Raw genomic sequence first — 17,602 nt, 5'->3', positions numbered from 1 at the left:
AAAAAAAAAAAAAAAAAAAAAAAAACCAGCACTTTAGGAGGCCGAGGTGGGTGGATCACAAGGTCAGGAGATCGAGACCATCCTGGCTAACACAGTGAAACTCCGTTTCTACTAAAAATAGAAAAAAAATTAGCCAGGCGTGATGGCACATGCCTGTAGTCCCAGCTACTCAAGAGGCTGAGGTAGGAGAACGGCATGAACCCAGAAGGCGGAGGTTGCAGTGAGCCAAGATTGCGCCACTGCACCCCAGCCTGGGCAACAGTGCGAGACTCTGTCTCAAAAAAAAAAAAAAAAAAAAAAACAACAATAAAAAAATATATAAAATGTAAGCCAAGCACGGTGGATCATGCTTGTAATCCCAACAGTTTGGGAAGCTGACGCAGGTGGATCACCTGAGGTCAGGAGTTCGAGACCAGCCTGGCCAACGTGGCAAAACCTTGTCTCTACAAAAGTACAAAATTAGCTGGGCATGGTGGCACACACCTGTAGTCCCAGCTACTTGGGAGGCTGAGGCAGGAGACTTGCTTGAGCCTGGGAGGTGGCAGTTGCAGTGTGCCAAAATCAAGCCACTGCTCTCCAGCCTGGGCAACAGCAAAACTCCGTCTCAAAAAAATTTTAAAATACAGCATGACAACTATTTACATTGCATTAATTTGTTTGTTTGTTTGTTTGTTGAGATGGAGTCTCACTCTGTGGCCCCAATCTGGAGTGCAGTGGCAAGATCTCAGATCACAGAAACCTCCAGGTCCCGGGCTCAGACAATTCTCCTTCCTCAGCCTCCTGAGTAACTGGGATTACAGGCATGTGCCATCATGCCCACCTAATTTTTGTATTTTTAGTAGAGACAGGGTTTCACCATGTTGGGCAGGCTGGTCTTGAACTCCTGATTTCAGGTGACTGGCCTGCCTCAGCCTCCCAAAGTGCTGGGATTACAGGTGCGAGCCACCGTGCCCCGTCTACATTGCATTGACATTGCATAGTCGACCCTCAGTATCTGTGGGGAATTGGTTCTAGGACCTCTGAAGATACCAAAACCAGGATGCTCAAGCTCCTTATATAAAATGGTATAGTATTTACATATAACATATGCACATCTTCCAGCATACTTTATTTATTTAATTTTATTTTTTGAGACAGAATTTCGCTCTGTTGCCCAGGCTGGAGTATAATGGTGCGATCTCTACTCATTGCAACCTCCACCTCCCAGGTTCAAGCAACTGTCCTATCTCAGCCTCCTGAGTAGCTGGGATTACAGGTGTGTGACACCACATCCAGCTAATTTTTTATATTTTCAGTAGAGACGGGGTTTCTACTACATGTTGGCCAGGCTGGTCTCAAACTCCCAACTTCAGGTGATCCACCCACTTCGGCCTCCTGAAGTACTGGGATTGTAGGCGTAAGCCACGGCACCCGGTCCTCCAGTACACTTTAAATCATCTCTAGATTATATATAATACCTAATACAATGCAAATGCTATATAAATAGTCATTATACTGTTTGGGTGTTCTTTTTTTTTTTGTGAGACACAGCCTTGCTCTGTCACCCAGGCCGGAGTGCAGTGGCACAATCTTGGCTTACTACAACCTCCACAGCAATTCTCGTGCCTCAGCTTCCTGAGTAGCTGGGTCTACAGGCATGTGCCACCATGCCCAGCTAAGTTTTTGTAGAGAAGGGATTTTACCACGTTGGCCAAGCTGGTCTTGAACTCCTGACTTAAGTGATCTGCCTGCCTTGACTTCTCAAAGTGTTGGGATTACAGGGATATGCCACTGTGCCTGACCGGGTTTCTTTTTTTTTTTTTCTTTTTCCTTTTGAGACAAGGTCTCACTCTGTCACCCAGGCTGGAGTGCAGTGGTGTGATCTCAGCTCACCTCAACCTCTGCTTCCCAGGTTCAAGCAATCCTCCCACCTCAGGCTTCGAGTAGCTGGAACTATAGGTGTGCACCACCATGCCTGGCTAATTTTTGGATTTTTAGTAGAGACAGGTTCTGTCATGTTGCCCAGGCTGGTCTTGAACTCCTGGGCTCAGGTGATCCAACCCATCTTGGCCTCCCAAAGTGCTGGGATTACAGGTGTGAGCCACCATGCCCAGTGTGTACTGTATTGTTTAGGGAATAATAACAAGAAAAAAAGTCTGTATGTGTTCAATACAGAGACAACCATCCATTCTTTAAAATTTTCAGCTCGGTGCGGTGACTCACGCCTGTAATCCCAGCACTTTGGGAGGTTGAGGCAGGTGAATCACCTGAAGTCACACATTCGAGACCAACCTGGCCAACATGGTGAAACCCCGTCTCTAATAATAATACAAAAATTAGCCGGGCATGGTGGTGCACACCTGTAATCCCAGCTACTTGGGAGGCTGAGGCAGGAGAATCACTTGAACCCAGGAGGCACAGATTGTAGTGAGCTGAGATCGCACCATTACACTCCAGCCTAGGCAACAAGAGCAAAATTCCATCTCCAAAAAAAAATTCAATCCATGGTTGGGTGATTCCATGGATGTGGAATCCACAATTATGAATAGCCAACTATATTAGGTATTATAAGTAATCATCAGCTGCCCTGGCCTCGACAGGCCCTTAGGTACATGCAGGGATGGAAAGTTCAGCCTGCCTGGGTCTCTTACCTCAGAAAAGCAGAAGTGGCCTTCACGGCCTCAGCAGCCACCTCCAGCACAGGGCTGCTAACTGCTTCTTGGAGGGCACGGCCAGCATCTCTGCACATGGCCGAGTTTGTGAACAGCTTGATCTCCTCTGGCTGCCTGAGAAATGTTAGATGAGAAACGAGTAGGTGAACTCTTATCACTGACCCCACCAGGAATGAAAGCCCACTTTTACTTCTGCAGTCTGGCCCCTACAAGCCTCATGTTCTACCACTTTGCTCACCGGGTCAGGATTTCAGTGAAAAGCAGCAGGCCCTGCTTGTGCAGCTCTGTGTTGTTCATCTCCAGGCTTCCCTGCAGGCTCCTCACCACTGCCTCGATTCCTACCACAGGATGACATGACAGAGGCCAGGGATCAGTGCTCTCTTGTTCCTTCACTGCCCACCCAGGAGAGGTGACAGGCTCTGGACAGCATGTATCAGTTGGAGGCCACTCGTGGAGGGACCCTGACAAGATTGAGCTAATGGGACCAGACTGTGAGATCTTTGAGGCTTGGCCCTCATCTGATTCATCTCCCCAACACCCAGTACAAGCCACAGCACAGTCCCTGACACTTGAGGTTTTCAGTGAACACCTACTGACCAAGACATATTTTCTCCACTTGGCATACTCCTGTTCCTCCTTGGAGAATCAGGTCAAAACTCCTCTAAAAAGCTTTCCCTGATCCACTAAGAGCTGTGAATCTCCCCTGTACCCCTACAGCTCCTGTGCTTCCCTGTAGCAGAGCTCTAATCAGCTCATAACGAAATTTCCCTTTGCATATCTCTCCCTTTTCTGAGGGCAAGGACCAATGTTATTTGTTCTCTCTAAATCTCCAGGTCCCAGCCTGGTGCCCGGCTTATACTAGGAATATAAAATGAATGACTGAATGTGCCTACTCTAAAAATCTAGATGTGATATAATAAGTCCCAGACAGTGGGCTCACGCCTGTAATCCCAGCACTTTGGGAGGCTGAGGCAGGCAGATCACCTGAGATCAGGAGTTCGAGACCAGTCTGGTCAACATGGCGAAACCCCGTCTCTACTAAAAATACAAAAACGTTAGCCAGGCATGGTGGCAGTCGCCTCTAATCCCAGCTACTCAGGAGGCTGAGGCAAGATAATTGCTTGAACCCGGGAGGCAGAGGTTGCCTCGAGCCGAGATCGCGCCATTGCACTCCAGCCTGGGCAACAGAACAGGACTCGGTCTCAAAAACAAAAAAAAGGCGCCCGGCGTAGTGGCTCATGCCTGTAATCCCAGCACTTTGGGAGGCCAAGGTAAGTGGATCACGAGGTCAGGAGTTCGAGACCAGCTTAGACAACATGGTAAAACCCCATCTCTATACTAAAGATACAAAAAATTTGCTGGGTGTGGTGGCACATGCCTGTAATCCCAGCTACTCAAGAGGCTGAGGCAAGAGAATTGCTTGAACCTGAGAGGCGGAGGTGGCAGTGAGTCGAGATCACGCCATCGCACTCCAGCCTGGGTGACAGGGTGAGACTCCATCTCAAAAAAAAAAAAAAAGTCCCAGACAAGGAAGGACAGTTTCAAGAAACTTTTAAAGAATAAATTAGCAAAACTTAGAGACTACCTGGATGGTTAGAAATCTGGGGCATGGGAAAGAACTAAATCTAAAGTTGAGTAACACTGTTTAGAGTTGTTGTTAACATGCAACAGGAATTCATCTAGTGGCTAAGAGAAGTGTCCTTCTCTTGCTGAAGTGTCTAAACATATATACTTCTGATAATCAGTGAACAGCAGAACATTTGGATATCAATACTTACATATGAAATCTGGTTTGGCTGATGAGTTTGGGCTGATGAAATGTCTAGACTCAGTGCTCCCCTCCAAGGTGGAGGCTTGCTGCTATCCAACTGCAAGCTGCTGTCTACCCAACCCAAAGCTAGTACAGGACCCTTACTACCAACCATACACCGTGTGGCACTTGGAAAAAAAGAGTGGCTCTTCTGCCAGGAGTGTCAAGCAGTTGTAGCTGGACCAGACGAGCATTTCACTGGAAGAAGAAAGATGCTCGAAGAGGAACTCTGACAAGGAAGAGGATGAGAAAACAATAAATGACAGTCATGTGATCACGATCCCTTAACTGATGCTAAGGCTTTGGATTTATTCAGCACCTTACTCTTACTACTTCATCTGTTCACATATCCTCTCCATGAGTCATTATCATCAATCCAGTAATAAACCTGGAAAGTGCCCTTGGTTATGGTTTAACCTCTTCTTTTTAACAGATGGGGAAACTGAGTCCCAGAGAAGAGGCACTATTAGTGGCGGAAGTAGGATTGGAACCTAAGTCTCCTAATTCTCAGAATGGGCAGTGGTGTGGATGAAGGGAAAAAGAGTTTTAAGAGTCAGAGAGGCTTGACTTTTTATCCCATCTCTGCCACTGACTAGGCCTGCCAATTATTTCATTTTCTGATCCTCAATTTCCTTATCTATAAAATAGTGAAGATGAAGACCTAAATGTGGTAACATTTGCAATGTACCTCATAACAGCCCCTGGTCATAACAGTCCCTTGAAAAATACTGTTTCCTGCTGCCTGCCTGGTCCACAGGTCTTTCCACCACCCCACATTAGGGTTTTATTCATAGGTGACCAAATAAATGACAAAAAGCAGTAACAAATTGCTCAAGGTCATACAAGAAATCTGCAGCAATAGGATTCAGATGTTATGAGACATAGTTCATAGGGTCCGTCATACACAATTGAACCTGTCACCACCCCATCCTTCTAATACAGGGAGGAGAAGGTTAGAAGCATTCCCCTACCTGGGATGTCAGCATGGATGAAGGCCGGGGCATGCTTTGCTGGGGAGTGGACAAGCACCGCAATTATACAGTGAGCACTGGCCACTTGCAGGGTTTCATCTCTAGAGAGGAGAAGCTGGAGAAACAGGCAGCAAAAAGTAACCCAGTCACACCACCAACAAGACCAGAAAAACTGGCCTAGGTGCCTCAGGGCAATAGCCTAATTCATTTCTGATCCTTCCTGTCCTACATGGCACCAGGCACAAGGATGGGGCTCAGGAGAGCCATTACGGATTATGGGAAGGGGTCTCTGTGAACAGCAGCAGGTGAGAAAAATAAGGAAAGAACACAATGTAAAATCCACCAGGGGCACTCAAAGAACCCTGTAACTGTCATCACCAATGAGTGCTCAAGCCTTCATTAACAAAAGTACTTTCAAAGTCCTCATCTGGTTTATTTATTTATGAAACAGGTCTCACTCTGTTGCCCAGGCTGGAGTGCAGCGGCAAGATCATGGCTCATGGCTCACTGTAACCTCTGCCTCCAAGGCTCCAGCGATCTTCTCATCTCAGCCTTCTGAGTAGCGGGGACTACAGGAACATGCTACCATGCCTGGTACCTTTTTTTTTTTTTTTTTGAGACAGAGTCTCGCTCTGTCGCCCAGGCTGGAGTGCAGTGGCATGATCTTGGCTCAATACAACCTCCGCCTCCCTGGGTTCAAGCGATTCTTCTGCCTCTGCCTACTGAGTAGCTGGGACTACAGGCGTGCACCACCACACGCAGCTAATTTTTGTATTTGTAGTAGAAACAGGGTTTCACCACATTGGCCAGGCTGGTCTCAAACTCCTGACCTCGTGATCCGCTTGCCTTCGCCTCCCAAAGTGCTAGGATTACAGGCATGAGCCACTGCGCCTTGCCTTGTTTTTTTTTTTTTTTTTTTTGACACGGGGTCTCACTTTGTCACCCAGGCTGTAGTGCAGCCATATGCACAAGACTCACTGCAGCCTCAACCTCCCCAGTGTAAGCAATCCTCCTGCCTCAGCCCCTCAAGTAGCTGGGATCACAGGCATACACCCCGACCCTGGCTAATTTTAATTTTATTTTATTTTGTAGAGACAGAGTTTCACCATGTTGCTCAGACTGGTCTCAAATTCCTGAGTTTAAGCAGTCCACTTGCCTTGGCCTCCCTGAGTGCTAGGATTACAGGCATGAGCCACCATGCTCAGCTCCAGCTCATTTTAAATTTTTTTATAGAGACAAGGTCTCAGTATATGGCCCAGGTTGGACTTGAACTCCTGGGCTCAAGTGATCCTCCCACCTTGGCCTCCCTAAGTGCTAGGATTACAGGCATGAGCCACTGTGCCCAGCTCTCCCTCATCTGGCTTTGATGTTTACAACAATTCTGTGACATAACAAGGAAAGGTTCTACTATAAACCTCAATTTACTGAGTGCACAGAAAAGATTTAACACAGTAGGCCTGAGGCTATTATACTTAGAAAACCCTGTCTGCAAGGCTGGCTCTTGGCTGGGTTTGGGAACTTGGATTTCAGGAGGGTTCCTACCAGAACTGAGAGAGTGGCTCATTGTGACTAAACTATTTGTACCATGAACAGTTGAACTTTGAACAACGCAGGCTTGAACTGTGTGGTTCTACTTATATGCGGTCTTTTTTCAACTGAACGCTGATGGAAAATGCAGTATTCACTAGATGTGAAACTGGCATATGCAGAAAGCCAGCTTACTGGGGTTTGCCAGGGCTGGCTGTAGGACATGAGCATATGTGGGTCTGGGTATATGCTGGCAGTCCTGCAACCAATCTCCCGTATATACGAGGGACAACTGTAGTTTCTGCTGAACATCTGTTTTCCTTCTGGGAGTCTGGAATTTTGGTATATGCTCAGCAGAGGGTACCTACATGAACAGCCAGTCCCCCATAAAAACCTGGGGTGCTAAGACTCTGATGAGCTTCTTCAGTAGGTAAGGTTTCACATGTCACGGTTCATTCCTAGGGAAATTAAGAAGTGCATCCCATGTGACCCCACCGGGAGAGGACTCTGGAAGCTTGTGCTGGTTCCACCACACTTTGCCCCATGAACCTTTCCTTTTGCTGATATTGCTCTCCTTGCACTGCTGTAAATCGTAGCTATGAATATGACCAGATGTTGAGTCCAATGAGTCCTCCTAGCAAATCATCAAACCTGGAGGTAGTCTTGGGGAACTTTAGCAAGGTTAGATTACTTACTCTAGGCTACACAGCTGATAAGTGGCAAAGCTAAGGTGCAAACTCAGGTCAGTCAAGTCCAAATCTAGGAGTCTTCCCACAACTGTGATGCCTCCCCCATCAGAATTTTTAGATCAGGCATATTTGCTACTCTAAACATCTCAGTGAATTTCCATTGCACTCTGAATAATATCCAAACTCCTATTGGTCACCATAGCTATTAGGGATGTCTCTAACACTTTCAGAAATCAAAAAAGCATTAACTGCAACCACAGATTTTAAGTATCATAGAAGCTGATTTGGGGGGAGAATAGTGCCAAACAGAATATACATCACCAGAAGAATGGAGGGCGTGCCTGGTTTTACAGCTTTTAAGAAAAAGGACCAAGTAGACATGAGACTACTCATGTCTGGCAAAGAGACATCTGAGGACTGCAAGCTTAACCCCATCTCAGCCATATTGGACTTACAAGTGGACATATAAACAGACTCCCTGTTTGTCAGGAAAAGAAAAAAAAAAAAAGCCAGATTTTCTGATAGTACATAAAGGAGTTTAGAAAGTAATATTTATCTTGTTCCCTTTTATAAAAGAAATGACATACTGTATTTTATTTTAAGATGCTAGTGATGTAAGGCGAGCCATTATTTTATGTACCACTAAGAAAGAAAAAGTGCTACCAATTAAACTATGATGCACCGTTGATGGTAAAATGTCTCCCAATTTCAGAGCTGTTAAATGTGAAAACAGTGTATCTCAGAATCAAAGACATATGATATGTATCCATTAAAACAATGATTCTTGGTTTAAAATATTCTTTTTTTGAAGTTTAATTGGTTAAATTTCATTACACTTCAATTTTGTGACTTGATAACACATTTTTAGGTTTCCCTGTTGTTGTTTATGTACCTATGTTTAAAAATGGCAAGAGTAACTGCCTTTAAGTTAGTTATTACAGCTTAAAACTGCACTAAAACTTATGGAATACATGCATGATTCCTAAATCAGAAAGCTGATCCTAGCTCATTATACTTGATGACTGACATTTAAACTCTGAAATGGACTAAACTATTTTCTTTAGAAGTCAGTTCTTTTCTTTTCTTGCTTTTGTCTCAGGACAAACTTTTTCTTGCTATATTCTCCTGCCTCAGCCTCCCGAATAGCTGGGATTACAGGCACATGCCACCATGCCCAGCTAATTTTTGTATTTTTAGTAGAGACAGAGTTTCACCATGTTGGCCAGGCTGGTCTTGTACTACTGACCTCATGATCCACCCGTCTCGGCCTCCCAAAGTGCTGGGATTACAGGCATGAGCCACTGCACCCAGCCTCCCTTCTCACTTCTAACCAGAGCTCCTTCTCCTCTTCCTTGCTGCAGAAAGAGCCCCAGAGTTTGGGCAATGAACCCCTGCTATCACATGAGGGTTTGCAGCTCTGCGAGTCCCTGTGCTGAGCACTGGGGAAAGATGCCAGACTCAGGTTTTGCCCTGAAGGAGCTCCCAGCCAGTCAACCACAATACGGTATAAGGTAAGCACTGTGACAGTGGGTCACATTCTGCCTAAAGGAGCCAGGGTGACAGGGAGCCCTATAGGCTTGAAGGCTGACTCAGATTAGCAGATAAAGAGAGGAGAAAGGCCCTATAGACAGAGGAAGAACACAGGCACTGAGACAGGATTACCTAGCATATGCAGGACCACGGAAAGACTGCATGTGGCTGGAGCACTTGGTTATGGGGTAGAAGAGACAGGAAAGTAAGGCTGAAGGATCCAAATAAAGAGGGTTCTCAGTACCAAGCTCAGAAGCTGATCCCTAAAGCAACTGAGGTGACTTTGTTTCTATTGCTGTAAGTATTCTTCATTTTCAGGCAGCCCAGATGTGAAGGGGAAGTACAGAGGTAAGAATTTACGGCCGGGCATGGGGGCTCATGCCTGTAATCCCAGCATTTTGGGAGGCCAAGGCAGGCAGATCACAAGGTCAGGAGTTCGAGACCAGCCTGGCCAGCATGGTGAAGCCCTGTCTCTTCTAAAAATGCAAAAAATTAGCCGGGCACGGTGGCTTGGCGCCTGTAATCCCAACTACTCAGGAGGCTGAGGCAGGAGAATTGCTTGAGCCTGGGAGGCAGAGGTTGTAGTGAGCCGAGATCACGCCACTGCACACCAGACTGGGCCTGGGCGACAGAGCGAGACTCCATCTCAAAAAAAAAAAAAAAGAATTTACAACTGAGGCTGGGTGCAGTGGCTCATACCTGTAATCCCAGAACTTTGGAGGCCAAGGTGGGAGGATCACTTGAGCCCAGGAGTTGAGACCAGCCCAGGCAACACAGAAAGATCCTGTCTCTACAAAATATTAAAAATTAGCCACGCCTCATGGCGAACACCTGTAGTCTCAGCTACTCAGGAAGCTGAGACAAGAGGATCGCTTGAGCCCAGGAGGCTGAGGCTGCAGTGAGCTGTGACTGTGCCACTACATTCCAGCCTGAGTGGATAGAGCAAGACCTCGACACTTAAAAAAAAAATAATTTACAAATGAAAGGAAACCTACTTTCTATCACCCAGGGTGGAGTGTAGTGGCATGATCGTGGCTCACTGCAACCTCCGCCTCCTGGGTTCGAGCAATCCTCCCACCTCAGCCTCCTGAGTAGCTGTGGATTTCAGGTGACATCACCATGCCAGGCTAATTTTTTCTTTTTTTTTTTTTTTTTTTTTTTTTTTTTTTTTTTTTGAGACGGAGTCTTGCTTTGTCACCAGGCTGGAGTGCAGTGGCGTGGTCTTGGCTCACTGCAACCTCCACCTCCCAGGTTCAGGGGATTCTCCTGCCTCAGTCTCCCAAGTAGCTGGGACTACAGGCGCGTGCCACCATGCCCAGCTAATTTTTGTATTTTTAGCAGAGACGGGGGTTTCACTATGTGGGCCAGGATGGTCTCGATCTCTTGACCTTGTGATCCACCAGCCTCGGCCTCCCAAAGTGCTGGGATTACAGGCGTGAGCCACCATGCCCAAGTTTTTTGTATTTTTTTATAGAGACAGGGTTTTGCCACGTTGCCCAAGCTGGTCTTGCACTCCTGGGCTCAAGCAATCCACCGACCTAGGCCTCCCAAAGTGCTGGGACTACAGACATGAGCCACCGCCCCCAGCCAGTATATTTTTTTGCCCAGTAAGAAAACACTTGGAAATCTGAGATAGAAGTGGTAGACGAAGACGAGGCCCAAGAAGCACTTGGGTCCCCTTGTTATTGAACCTAGAGACCAAGAATCACAAGACAATTACCTTTTTGAGCACCAAAGGCAGTGAAGTATCTCCTGACGACCCTTCGATATTCTTAGCACTTTCTCCCAGTCCATCCTTATTCATGATCATGGACACAAAGAGATCATACTTTAACAGCTGCCTCAGTAAACCTAGGAAACAAAGGGATTGGGAAGTAAGGAGAGAGGAACACAGGCACCAGAGTCCTCCCAATATAGCCCCTCAAACATCCCAAGAGAAACTTCTTCATGCCTCCATAAATATGAAGAATGGTTAGAATCCTTAAGCACCAATTTGCTTGTTGCACCCAGCTCTCTTCCATACAGATCTAGTGAGAGCCCACTAAGTGCTAGGCCTAAGGGTCTAGGGATTCAAAAGTAAGCAAGATAAACATAGCCCGACTGCTCCACTCAACTAAAAGTTTCATGAGGGCAGTAATAACGTGAGTTTTTTCACCATAACATCACCTGGCACAGTTCCTGACACACAGCAGGAACTCAATAAACATTTTTTGACTAACAAAGGGAGCATACACTCCTGCAGGAGAAACAAACACAAAAACAAGTCAGACAAGGCCAGGCATGGTGGCTCACACCTGTAATCCCAGCACCCACAAATCCCGAGGTGGGTGTATCACTTGAGGTCAGGAGTTCAAGACCAGCCTGGCCAACATGGTGAAACCCCCTCTCTAGTAAAAAAAATACAAAAAGTAGGGGTATGGTGGCATGCGCCTGTAGTTCCAACTACTCAGGAGGCTGAGGCAGGAGAATCACTTGAACCCAGCAGGCACAGGTTGCAGTGAACTGAGATCGCGTCACTGCACTCCACTCTGGATGACAGAGTGAAACTCTGTCTCAAAAAAAAAAAAAAAAAAAGTCAGACAAATGACCCTTATAATTGTGACAAATGATATAAATGAGAAGTACCCAAATACATGAAAATGTATATGAGGATTTTATATACATAGAATCCCCTAGTGTGGGGGATCAGTAAAGCCTTCCAGCAGCAAGTACCATTTAAGCTGAACCTGAAAGATAAGTAGGTAAAACTAGGTGAAGTGAGGAGAAGTATTCCAGGTACAGAGAACAACATTCTAGAAAGTGAAAGAAAGCCAGAATGGTTGGGGGTAAAAAAAAGTCCAGAAATTATGTCTGAGAAGTAGTCACAAAAGACCACATAAGCTATGTTAAGGATTCTGGTACTTATGCTGGGATTCATGGTAAGTCACTAAAGTGTTCCAAATAATACATACTTTAACAAGTAAAGAAATGCTTGTCAGAATATTAAATATTAAAATTAAATAATGTGGAAAAAAGCCCAGAGGACCATGGGAAATCAAATGAAGCATCTAATCCAGCCTGGGGGCCCAGGGAAGGCTTCTGTAAGAAGATATTTGAACCAAATCTTGAAGGATGAGAGAAGTTGGATGCGAGCCAACTTCTGGGCAGAGGAGTATATAAAGGCAGGAGAGCATGGTGTGTTCCTGGAGATGCATTTGGTTCAGTAAGGCTGAGTTAGGGTGGGGACAGATAGAGAAGTGAGAGATGAGGCTTGAGAGGTTAATAAGGATTAGACCATAAACAGCTTATGAGCATAGTGGGACCCCATCTCTACATACACATAAAAAATTAAAATGCCTGGCAAGGTGGCGTGCCCCTGTAATACCAGCTACTTGGGAGATTAAGGTGGGAGGATCACTTGAGGCCAGGGGTTCGAGGCTGCAGTGAGCTATGAACATGCTACTGTACTTCAGCCTGGGCAACAGAACAAGGTCCCATCTTTAAAAATAAGTAAATTAAATAAAATAAGAACTTATGAGGATCTTGGGTTGTAAAGTAAGTGAATAAAATGATATAAGACAGAATATAAGACCCATAGCGCTTCAAGGGTCCAAAGGGTGTGACTATACCCCTGGCTAAGGGGAGAGGGTGGGAAGGCAAGGCTCCAGAGAAGAGGTGGCCTTTAAAGTGTTGTCTGAAAGGAGAGAAAGTTAGCACTCCCCTAGACCAGGATAAAAGAGGCCCTCGGGTCTGACAGACGAGCATAGGGTGAATTTTTTATTATTTAAAAAAAAAAAAAGAGGCTGGGCGCGGTGGCTTATGCCTGTAATCCCAATACTTTGGGAGGCCAAGGCAGGTGGATCACGAGGTCAAGAGATTGGGACCATCCTGGACAACATGGTGAAACCCCATTTCTACTAAAAATACAAAAATTAGCTGGGCATGGTGGCACACGCCTGTAGTCCCAGCTACTCGGGAGGCCGTGGCAGAAGGATCACTTGAATCTGGGAGGCAGAGGTTGCAGTGAGCTGAGATCGTGCTACTGCATTCCAGCCTGGTGACAGAGCGAGGCTCCATCTCAGAAAAAAAAAAAGAGGTAGCATTTAAAAACGGGAATTCTGGCTGGGTGTGGTGGCTCATGCCTGTAATCCTAGCACTTTAGAAGTCCAAGGCACGTGGACCTGTGGAAGGTATAGATATAGATGGCCAGACCTTTACAAAAAAAAAATTTTTTTTTTTTTTGTTGGAGACGGTAGTCTCGCTCTGTTGCCGTCAGGGCGTGGGGAGTGCAGTGCTCGGATCTCAGTCACTGCAAGCTCTCGCCTGTCTCTTGGTTCACGGCCATTCTCCTGCCTCAGCCTCGGCCGATGAGCTGGGAGTGTACTACAGGCGCCCGCCTATCAGCGTTCAGCTAGTTTTTTTTTTTTTTGGAGGTTTTGTTTATGAGTAAGTTGAGATCGGGGTTGTCCACGGTGTTTAGGCCAGTATGGTCTGCGAATTTCCGACCGGGTGATCCGCTGTCCAGCGTCTTCGGCCTCCCAAAAGGGCTTGGGGTAGGTATTCGGGCTTGATGCCACCGTTCGCTTCTGTTGTTCTCTCGTACAAAAGAAAATTTTTGTAATTAGCCAGCATGCATGGGCTGGGTGCGGTGGCTCACACCTGTAATCCCAGCACTTTGGGAGGCCAAGGCGGGCGAATCACGAGGTCAGGAGATGGGAGACTGTTCTGGCTAACATGGTGAAACCCCGCCTCTTCTAAAAATACAAAAAATTAGCCGGGTGTGGTGGCAGGCGCCTGTAGTCCTAGCTACTCAGGAGGCTGAGGCAGGAGAATCATTTGAACCTGGGAGGCGCAGGTTGCAGTGAGCCGAGATTGCACCATTGCACTCCAGCCTAGGCGACAGAGCAAGACTGCGTCTCAAAAAAAAAAAAAAAAAAAAAAAAGGGTGTGGTGGCTAATGTGCCACCGGTGGCTAATGGTGGCTCCCAGCTCGGTGGCTAAGGCAGTGGCTCCCAGCACTTTGGGAGGCCAAGGCGGGCATATCCTGGGGAGGCCGAGGCGGGTGGATCACGAGGTCAGTAGATCGAGACCATCCTAGCTAACACGGCAAAACCTCATCTCTACTAAAAATAAAAAAATAAGAAAAAATAAAAAAAAAAAAGCAGGTGTGGTGGCAGGCACCTGTAGTCCCAGTTACTCTGGAGACTGAGGCAGGAGAATGGCGTGAACCCGGGAGGCGGAGCTTGCAGTGAGCCGAGATCGCACCACTGCACCCCAGCCTGGGTGACAGAGCTGGAGTCAAAAAAAAAAAAAAAAATTAGCCAGGCATGGTAGTACAGGTTTGTGGTCCCAACTACTCAGTAGGCTGAGGTGGGAAGATCATTTAAGCCCTGGAGGTCAAGGATGCAGTGAGCTGTGATCCCACCACTGCACTCCAGCCTGGGTGACAGAAAAAGACCCCATCTCAAAATAAATAAGTAAATAAAAATTTTTCAAAATAAAAGTGGGAATTTCCAGTATTACCAGTTGAGATTTCCCTCTACTATGGTCAGGTGAGCTGTAGGACTGCCCAGGGCCTCACCTTACGGCCTGTACTTGCACCCTTTTGTTCTATATGCATTAACTCTAATACTGCCCTGCTGCAAGTTACCGCAGATACAGGCTGCTTCATACCTTGTGCTCTGGTCCATGCTCCTGCCTTCCACCTTTCCCCACAATTTAGGACTCAGTCCAGGCATCCTTTCCTTTAGGAAGCTTCTCCTGTCCCCTGCTCCCATCCTCTTCTGTGCACCTCCAAGACAGCACTCATCACACTAGACTCTAGTTGTCCATGTGTGTCTTCTACGCTGGCCTTTGAGCTCCCCCAAGATAAAGCTTGAATTTGATCATCTCTGTGACCTCAGAGCCCAGCACAAGGCCTGGTATAGAATGAATGCTCACTATGTATGACTAGATTATTCATAACAGCTTCTGATCCAAATTTTGAAAAGAAGCTGTTGTCACGCATAGACTGTGCTTTTCTCTACAGCTTCTACCTGAGAACAGGCCCTCACCCAGGCACCAATCACAGTGCCCATGTGTTCTGTTCAAAATAAGAAATCTGCCTGCTCAGAACAGTTGAGAGACCTTATGTATTTATGCAAAAAAATAGGAGAGCATACTAAAAGTGTATGTTGGGGCTTCTAAAGAGCCTCAAGTAACAAGCAGGGAAACCTAGTGCCATGGTTTGAATATGTTCCCCAAAGTTCATGTGTTGGAAACTTAATCCCCAATGCAGCAGTATTGGTAGCTGGGGCCTATGGATGGTGTTTGGGTCATGAGTTTGGGGTTGGGTTTGGACCCTCATGAATGAATTAATGCCATCACCATGGGAGTGGGTTTGTTATCATGAGAGTGGGCTCCTCATAAAAGGACAAGTTCAGGCCAGGTGCAGTGCCTTGCGCCTGTAATCCCGGCACTTGGGGAAGGCGAGGTGGGCAGATCACCTGAGGTCAGGAGTTCGAGACCAGCCTACCCAACATGGTGAAACTCCATTTCCACTAAAAATACAAAAATAGGCCGGATGTGGTGGTGGGCACCTGTAATCCTAGCTACTCAGGAGGCTGAGGAAGAAGACTCACTTGAACCCGGGAGGCAGAGGTTGCAGTGAGCTGAGAACGCACCACTGGACTCAAGCTGGACAACAGAGCAAGGCTCTATCTCAAAAAAAAAAAAAAAAAGGAAAAAAGAAAAAAAGGGACAAGTTCAGTTACCTCTAGCTTTTTCTCTTGCCCTCTCTTTGCCCTTCCACCATGGGATGACAGAGCAAGAGGGGATTCACCAAATGCCAGCCTCTTGATCTTGGACTTCCTAGGCTCCAGAACTGCACACCAATAAATTTTTGAACCAATAAGTTTTTCATTATAAATTATCTAGTCTGTGGTATCCTGTTACAGCAGCATAAAATGCACTAAGACACGTGTGCTTTACCCTGGAGGCCAGAGGGAACCATGGAAGAATTTCTGACTTAAGAAAGTGACAGGATGTGAGCTGTACAATGTAAAGATTAACTTGCCAGCAAATACAGGATGCACCAGGGCAGACAGTAAAGGCAGAAAAAATTGCTGTCCCACTTTCCTACCTATTTTCCTCCAAAGGCAACATTCTTAAGATGTCATACCAACTCTAGGTATCTTTCACACAGTGTGCCTCTTATCTCTCAAACCTTGTGGCTTCTACCTTTTGCAAAACATCTAACTCCCCCACTACTAGAGAACCCAATATCTCAAGTCTTCCAGCAAAATGTCAAAAACGTATTCTCCCTTTTTTCTCCAGCCTCATGTCTTACCCAAGCAGTTAATCTGCAGCTCCTTTGTCTGGGCACCATCCAGGATGGAAAGGAAGAGGGGAAAAAGCTTCTCCCGGAAGTGTCCTGAAAGCATCTCAGCTGCCACTGGTGAGGAGTATAGCTTCCCATAAAGGTAACAGACAGAAGCTTGTATGCCCTCACTGGGGTATACTAAGCCTCTCAACAGTTGCTCCATCAGGTTGCCTGTCCAGAAAACAACCAAGGAGCCAGGGGAAATTTCACAATGTCAACTGCTACATGAAACTTCAATCTATTATTCCTAATGGGGTAGTAATGGTAAGTCCCTATAATCCCCCACAATAAATGCTTTCTGCATACTTAATCTAAAGGGAAAACCAACTGGGCACAGTGGTTCACACCTGTAATCCCAGCACTTGGGAAGGCCAAGGCAGAAGGATCAACTGAGTTCAGGAGTTCGAAACCAGCCTGGTCAACAAGGCAAGACCCTGCATCTACTAAAAATACAAAAATTAGCCGGGGATGCTGGCAGGCGCCTGTAACCCCAGCTACTTGGGAAGCTGAGGCAGGAGAATCACTGGAACCCATGAGGCAGAGGTGGCAGTGAGCCAAGATCACACCACCGCACTCCAGCCTGGGCAACAGAGCGAGACTCCACTTCAAAAAAAAAAGAAACAAAGCCAGGTGTGGTAGCTCATTCCTATAATCTCAGCACTTTGGGAGGCCAAGGTGGGAGGACCGCTTGAGGCCAGCAGTTTGAGACCAACCTGCTCTACATAGTGAGACCTGGTCTCTAAAAAATAATAACGATTAGGCTGGGCACAGTGCCTCATGGCTATAACCCCACCACTTTGGGAGGCCGAGGTGGGCAGATCACTTGAAGTCAGGAGTTTGAGACCAGTCTGGCCAACATGGCGAAACCCCATCTCTACTACAAATACAAACATTAACCTGGCATGGTGGTGGACACCTATAATCCCAGCTACTTGGGAGGCTGAAGCAGGAAAATCACTTGAACCTGGGAAGGCAGAGGTTACAGTGAGCCAAGATCATGCCACCACACTCTAGCCTGGGCAACAGACTCTGTCTCAAAAAATAATAATTATTATTATTATTAATTTTTTTTTTTTTTTTTTTTT

The 17,602-nt window shown here is 46.4% G+C and overlaps 1 protein-coding gene across 1 annotated transcript in view; it reads right to left on the bottom strand.

Annotated features, from left to right (window-relative positions):
• Window positions 1-17,602, bottom strand: part of MEI1 (meiotic double-stranded break formation protein 1) — a 116,388-nt gene that overhangs the window by 71,044 nt on the left and 27,742 nt on the right. The window contains exons 5-10 of the mRNA XM_017894083.1: window positions 16,485-16,688; window positions 10,899-11,029; window positions 5,433-5,547; window positions 4,574-4,690; window positions 2,890-2,989; window positions 2,631-2,765 (exon numbers count right to left, since the gene is read on the bottom strand). Of these exons, the coding sequence (XP_017749572.1) occupies window positions 2,631-2,765; window positions 2,890-2,989; window positions 4,574-4,690; window positions 5,433-5,547; window positions 10,899-11,029; window positions 16,485-16,688 (802 nt within the window). The remainder of the gene's footprint in view (window positions 1-2,630; window positions 2,766-2,889; window positions 2,990-4,573; window positions 4,691-5,432; window positions 5,548-10,898; window positions 11,030-16,484; window positions 16,689-17,602) is intronic.

Source organism: Rhinopithecus bieti, unplaced genomic scaffold, assembly GCF_001698545.2.
Source record: "Rhinopithecus bieti isolate Rb0 unplaced genomic scaffold, ASM169854v2 scaffold_25304, whole genome shotgun sequence".
In the NCBI taxonomy this organism is placed as follows: Eukaryota; Metazoa; Chordata; class Mammalia; order Primates; family Cercopithecidae; genus Rhinopithecus; species Rhinopithecus bieti.
This window is presented reverse-complemented; position numbering and strand designations above follow the sequence as displayed.